Here is a 6,517-nt window from a genome sequence, read left to right as displayed (position 1 = left end):
TATCTTCAGTGTCATAAAAAAAAGACGGCTTCACATGGTGTTTGACATGTGGATCACAAAACGGATATCTTCTGAATTCTGATCATTTATCAAAGCTACAATTGAGCTCACGCAGACTTGTGACATTGTTTTGTTTGTTATCATCAACACACATTTGTCGGTTTAGGGGTGAGAGTCACGATACTTTCTTTTGGAGTAGACCGTCTGGCATGAAAGGGTTAATATCACACACAGCACCTGCCTAAAAAAACGTTGATGAGTAATTGTTAAAATATGGATTTATACTCAAAGAGACATTTTACATAATTATTAAACGAAATTAACTTTTCCTGACATTCTAAATGTGTTTCGAACATCAAAACTCTTATTCTAAATGACTCAAATCCTGTATATCAACAGAACAGTAGTAATATATGAAACAATACAAATACTTAATCAGCCTTTATTGCAATAGTAATATTACCAAATGTGAGTTAACTTATTCACATTTAAAAACTGAAGTAATAACAATAGCAACTCTTTTTGGGCCATTTACGTTTCTTAAAAACATTGTAAAATCATTTTCCACACTGCTTGTGCCACTTTAGTATAGGCAATACGGGTTCACACATGAAAACAAGAAAAATAATTAATAATAATAATGAAGCCCACACAAAAGCTGGAACCAATGGGGGGAAAGTGGTGATTTGTTCCAGCCAATCCCGGGCGGAGGGTGGAGTGACGGTTTTAAAACTGCAACTCAAGTTGCTGGAACGTGTCGCTCCTCCGCTCACATTGTGGACCACAACTTTCACGACTGCACCTCCCATGACAGCATAGACACGAGTACCGAAGACAAACAAACAGGGAAGCAGAAGGGAAACATCGGACTCGTACCGACTAAACATTGTTGAAGGAATTTACCGTGGCGCACCGTGCGTAAAAGGCGCACTGGCCACTCTGCTGCGGGCATCACTTGAGAGTGATTTTTCTTTTTAATTGAAGATTCCTTTTTGGGATTTCCCTGAACAAGTAATGTTAAAAATGACAGAGGAGCATGACAAGTGTGGCAGCGACCAACCGTGCAGTCCATCAGGCACAAACAGCTCCATGTCCCAGGACGAGTCTGACTCCGACGCTCCGTCCTCACCGACGGGCTCCGACGGCCGAGGATCCCTGATTGCCGGTCTGGGCAAGAAACTGGACTCGGAGGATGACGACCGGTTCCCAGCTTGCATACGGGACGCCGTCTCTCAGGTCCTTAAAGGATACGACTGGTCCTTGGTGCCCATGCCCGTGAGGGGCAGCGGATCTCTGAAGAATAAACCTCACGTCAAGAGACCCATGAATGCGTTCATGGTGTGGGCGCAAGCGGCCCGCAGAAAGCTGGCGGATCAATATCCACACCTGCACAACGCAGAACTGAGCAAGACTCTCGGGAAACTGTGGCGGTGAGTCGACATTGATACAGAAAAACGCAGGGATGAAAAGTTAAATGCGCATTCTTAAAAATCAATAACTTTAAGGACGCTCGGAGGCAATCATGTCATAATTATGCTCATATTGTACATATACATATGGATTTGACTATATATATATTTTTTTAAAGTTTTGATTTTAAACTTAAATGATTCAGAAAGATATTATAAAAAAAAGAAATTTGGCATTTTCTTCTGACCCTAATGATAAATACAAATCTGGAAAGTAACCAGGGCCGTCTACTAATTGCATCTTTTTTTATTTTTGTTTGACTGAACACATTTTAATGTCTTGCACTCTTGTTCACCATAGTTTGCTCTCAGAAGGTGAGAAGAGGCCGTTTGTAGATGAAGCAGAGAGGCTCCGGGTGCAGCACAAGAAAGATCATCCAGACTACAAGTACCAGCCCCGGAGACGGAAGAATATGAAGCCAGGCCAGAGCGACTCAGACTCAGGAGCAGAACTGGCACATCACATGTACAAAGCTGAACCGGGGATCATCGGACTGGCAGGGATGACGGATGGACACCACCACCCTGAGCATGCAGGTATGACATTAAGATTTAAGAGGACGAGAACTAGTTTGTAAGTTTTATTTGATGAATTAATTTGTTTTAGGCGGCTGTAAATGGTCTAAAAAAAAAATCCTCATGTCTAATATCATAATTCTTTCAGGGCAGCCCCATGGTCCTCCTACACCACCCACTACTCCCAAAACAGACCTGCACCACGGCGTGAAGCAGGATCTGAAACATGAAGGCCGTCGTCTTGTTGATAGCAATAGGCAAAACATCGACTTCAGCAACGTAGACATCTCTGAGCTCAGCACTGATGTCATCAGCAACATGGAGACCTTCGACGTGCACGAGTTTGACCAGTACCTCCCGCTCAACGGCCACGCCTCGGGCTCCTCCACCCTGCCCCCGGACCACAGCCACGGGCAGGCTCCAGTGCCTGGTGGGTCTTACACTTCCTCATACAGCCACGCAGGCGCCAACGGATCAGTGTGGAGCCGCAAGAGTGCCATGTCCTCCTCCGCTCCCTCCGCCAGCGAGGTGGGCCAGCACCGGCTCCATATTAAAACAGAGCAACTGAGCCCCAGCCACTACAGCGAGCACTCCCACGGGTCCCCGTCACACTCTGATTACGGCTCCTACAGTAGCCAGGCCTGCGTCACCTCGGCCACATCGGCTGCCTCGGCTGCAGCCTCGTTCTCCAGCTCCCAGTGTGACTATACTGACCTGCAGAGCTCTAACTATTATAACCCTTACTCAGGCTACCCATCCAGCCTCTACCAGTACCCGTACTTCCACTCATCCAGGCGGCCCTACGGCAGCCCCATCCTCAACAGTCTGTCCATGGCTCCTGCCCACAGCCCCAACGCCTCCAGCTGGGACCAGCCCGTCTACACCACGCTGTCTCGACCTTAAAGGGGACAAGAAGCAGTCAGTTCGCACCAGAGACTCATTCAGATTGATGCACTACTAATGAAGGAAGTAAGGGGCAGGTGGAGAAGTGTGTGTAGTAGGCTACCTGTGACCATTTTGAACGTTAATCAAGCAAAAGAAAAAAAAGTGCCTGCTGATTTTATACAAAGTTATATCGTTGTGATTAAAACACAGACTTGTTTGACAAAGACAAATTGTGTTGTTGGTGAGCCAAAACTCCTCCATGAGGACGTGTCGCCTACGCCTACATCCTGTACACCTCCCCCCCCCCCCCCCCCCCATCTTTTTCCAGTTAAAGATTGCACGTGTGTGCACACACTTGAGGTAAAGCAAAGGCCTGCCACGGAGATGTGTAGGAGAGAAACTGTTTGGCTCAAGTCTGTCGTGAAGCAGATGGAGAAGCAGATACATTGGAGAATGTACACGGGACCAATTATGTGAATTTGCAGTCAAATTCACATTAACGGCCTGAGCTATATCGCAGCCATTTGCATCTGTCGACCAGTCTTAACTTAATGGCTCATATGAAATCTTAAAAAGTGTCACTTTGGCATACAAGTCTTATTTGTATTTATGTTCATGCATTATTGTTTCTTTGTTCTTAAGTAGATAAACACATGTATCGTGGGTTTGGTTATTACAGTACTGTTTGGCTTTTAATGAAAACAAGGTACATGAAGTGATAATACAAGTACTATGATTTTAATGTCATTCCATTGAAGATCATTTTCCACTAACATCTCCATTCCGAGTTGCAAGCAAACAGAGCAACTGACTCGCACAGGACAGAACAGGTGTCTGCAAGCAATGCTTGGCAAATCGCGATTAGTCATGATCTAGGGTTAAAGGAAATGGGGTAAAATAACACCACGCACTCTGAGTGACATGTCAGCTGGACCTCCTGCATACGTGGATGAACGGCACGCGGATATGTGCACGCACATGCATCTGCATCTGCGTGTTTCAGGGAGATAAAGTGCACACTGAATGTGTGAGCCGTTTCTTTGGGAAGAGATCTCATGACGTCATTCACACCAAATGATAAATTTAAAAAAAAAAAAAAACCTCTTTCCTGAAAGTTATCTTTAAATGCAGCCGTTGCTCAAAGCAGAGCGTTTAGGGCTCGAGGATAAAATGAGAGTGTGTGAGTGTTGGGCCCATATTTATCTCATCAACCATCAAGTTCCAACTCTCTGCTGCAATCTCGTGCAAAACGTTGTTGTGCCTTCTAATGCTTACTGTCAGTATTTTATTATGGAATTGAATGATTAACAAACTTCAGGCAGCACACAATCAGTAATCAGCACCAGATATTCCTACAGTTAACTCCTGATTATATCCTTAATTTGATATCATTCCTTACAGCCTTGGTTTTTAATGTTCTGTGAGATGCTGTACGAGAAACGTGCGGAGCATCGTGCTCCACGTTTTGTCCACAGGACTGTGTTTGTATATTATTATGGTGTATAATTTTTGAGAAAGGCTGTGAAAATGATCGTTGTTCCATTAACTAGAGTTTCATTCACACTCGCACAGCTAACCCCATATGCTGGCCATTTTTAAAAAAAATAAAAAAGATAATTTTTTCTTGACATTTGTCTTTGTCATTCTTATTTTTTTTGTTTCAACTTCATGTACATTATTTGTTCTTAAATATATTTGGAAACAAACTTGTGTTCCTTAATGAATAAATCAATAGAATGAATATGCCTCTACTATTGAGATACCAGCTTGATCTCACATCTGTACAGCTGTGAGGGGGAGACCAGTGAGGCATTTAGGGAATTATTCTCAGTTTACCAAACAGACTAATTAAACTTTCACAGTACAAACAGACAGTAATTAAACTTTCACCGTACATTTTAATTGGATGCTGATCGAATCAGGTGGACGTGCAAGTGAGTTTTTTGCAAAATACATGTTAATTTGCTCTTGAGCTCATAAGCTTTTCATCTCGTCTGTCTTTTATAATATATATATATATATATATATATATATATATTTATATATATATATATTTAAACACGTTGCAGTAAACAGCTTAGTACCAATTTCATAACCTTCTGACCTGACAACGCCTTAAGTTGACAGACGTATGTACCTAAACATTACGCTCAGTATTTCTTCGTTTAACCACAGACAAGAGAGGAATGAGGAGCGATCCCATCTCTGCTGGTCCAGCGGGTAGAAGGCTCAAGTTGGGCCTGGCATGCATGCCAAGCAGCCGTCCCTAACCAGCCCAGGGAGAAGCCAAGTGCCAGGGCCGCGCTGCTGAATTTTAATGATTCATTATGCTGTGGAGGGGTCCCATTGTGTCCCTTTATCCGGAGAGCTAGAAAGGAATTAATTGGACAGAAAATGGAAGGGCAAGGGGAACTGACAAGCCATTAAGAGGGTGCTGAATGAACGATTAGATGCACATGGGGGAGGACCACCACAACCCGCCTCCCCCCTCGCTGTCTCATATCACAGCACTCCACAATGACCACCCTACCAAAACTGTAGAAATCATATCAGCGCACATAATCTGTAGATAATAAAAGAAGATAATACCACAGCAGATGGGGTGTGGGTGGCTCAAGAACAACTTGTTGTTTTTCTTCCCTCAAAGTCTTTTTTTTTTTTTTTTCCGCCACTGTTTGCCAAATACTTTCAGGAGGAACTCTTGAGAAAGAACAGGAGTGAATAAAAGTGAGGCAAAAAGGCTCTTCAGGGTGCTCGGGTCCTGTTTCCCTGGAACTTGTCTACAGTTTCTGATTGGGCCTCTTGAAAGCCGGACTGTATATAGCAAAAAAAATGATCTCGGGGGGGGGGGGGGGGGGGGGGGGGGGGTGGGGGGGGGGCAACATCACAGAGTTACATCAGCAAAGCATACTGAATGAATGAACCAAATTATGTGTTTGTACACTGCAGTGGCAACTCTCCCCAAGAAAAACTGAACATTTATGACAACAAACTCACATTGGGTACAACCGCAGTGCTCCACACACACACACACACACACACACACACACACACACACACACACACACACACACTCTCCCCCTCAAGTATAAGCAGGAATTGGAAATGAAAGATAATTGAGAGTAATTTCAACATTGCCTGTGTTACGTTTTCCGGTGGTCGCAGTTATTGTTTTACGGAGGGAGGGGCCTTGTTGGCCAAAGTTGGAGGTCTTGGACCCAGAGGAGACGAAGGGGAAGGTGAGATGCCTCCACCACATGACCACATCCCTTTGTTAGGAGCAGGATAACTGGCCTGGTAATAGTCTCATCCTGTTTAATAAGGCTGGCGGACTCGGGGCATGTTTCGGGGAAAAGGAGGGCGCTGGGGAACTGTGAAAACTCTGAGAATGCGAGTCTGATTTGCAAAGGGAAATGAAGTGGACATAAAGCACGGTTATTGCTCCTCCGGCTTTACACCTTTATTAATGTAGGTTGCCTATATTTGGGTGATGCCTTCAACACTTTTGAACTAGAGACGTTCTCCTTTAGAAACAATCTTACAGATGATTGTGACTCAGAGGTTTGCACCCTGACCTTTAACAACACATGGATCCGGTCAAAATGGTCAACTGTGTCCACATCATCTAAAGCGAACACGCTCAACTA

At 44.2% G+C, this 6,517-nt stretch overlaps 1 protein-coding gene across 1 annotated transcript; it reads left to right on the top strand.

Annotated features, from left to right (window-relative positions):
• Window positions 1–754: 754 nt before the first annotated feature.
• LOC117735446 (transcription factor Sox-8) lies at window positions 755–4,498 on the top strand. Its single transcript, XM_034540077.1, has 3 exons — window positions 755–1,430; window positions 1,771–2,006; window positions 2,134–4,498. Exons 1-3 carry the CDS (start codon window positions 1,015–1,017, stop codon window positions 2,886–2,888), a joined length of 1,407 nt encoding a protein of 468 aa, XP_034395968.1. The 5' UTR covers window positions 755–1,014; the 3' UTR covers window positions 2,889–4,498.
• Window positions 4,499–6,517: the final 2,019 nt, after the last annotated feature.

The sequence above is a fragment of the Cyclopterus lumpus genome, chromosome 8 (assembly GCF_009769545.1).
Source record: "Cyclopterus lumpus isolate fCycLum1 chromosome 8, fCycLum1.pri, whole genome shotgun sequence".
Lineage (NCBI taxonomy): Eukaryota > Metazoa > Chordata > Actinopteri > Perciformes > Cyclopteridae > Cyclopterus > Cyclopterus lumpus.
Note: the sequence above shows the minus strand (reverse complement) of the source record. Positions and strands in the feature narration are given on the sequence as shown.

Bases quoted from the DNA above. Each gene is read 5' to 3' on its own strand.
- LOC117735446 (XM_034540077.1), top strand. From the start codon at position 1,015: ATGTTAAAAATGACAGAGGAGCATGACAAGTGTGGCAGCGACCAACCG. The intron at 1,431-1,770 runs GTGAGTCGACAT...TGTTCACCATAG, and splicing joins ACTCTCGGGAAACTGTGGCG to TTTGCTCTCAGAAGGTGAGA. The intron at 2,007-2,133 runs GTATGACATTAA...TAATTCTTTCAG, and splicing joins CCACCACCCTGAGCATGCAG to GGCAGCCCCATGGTCCTCCT.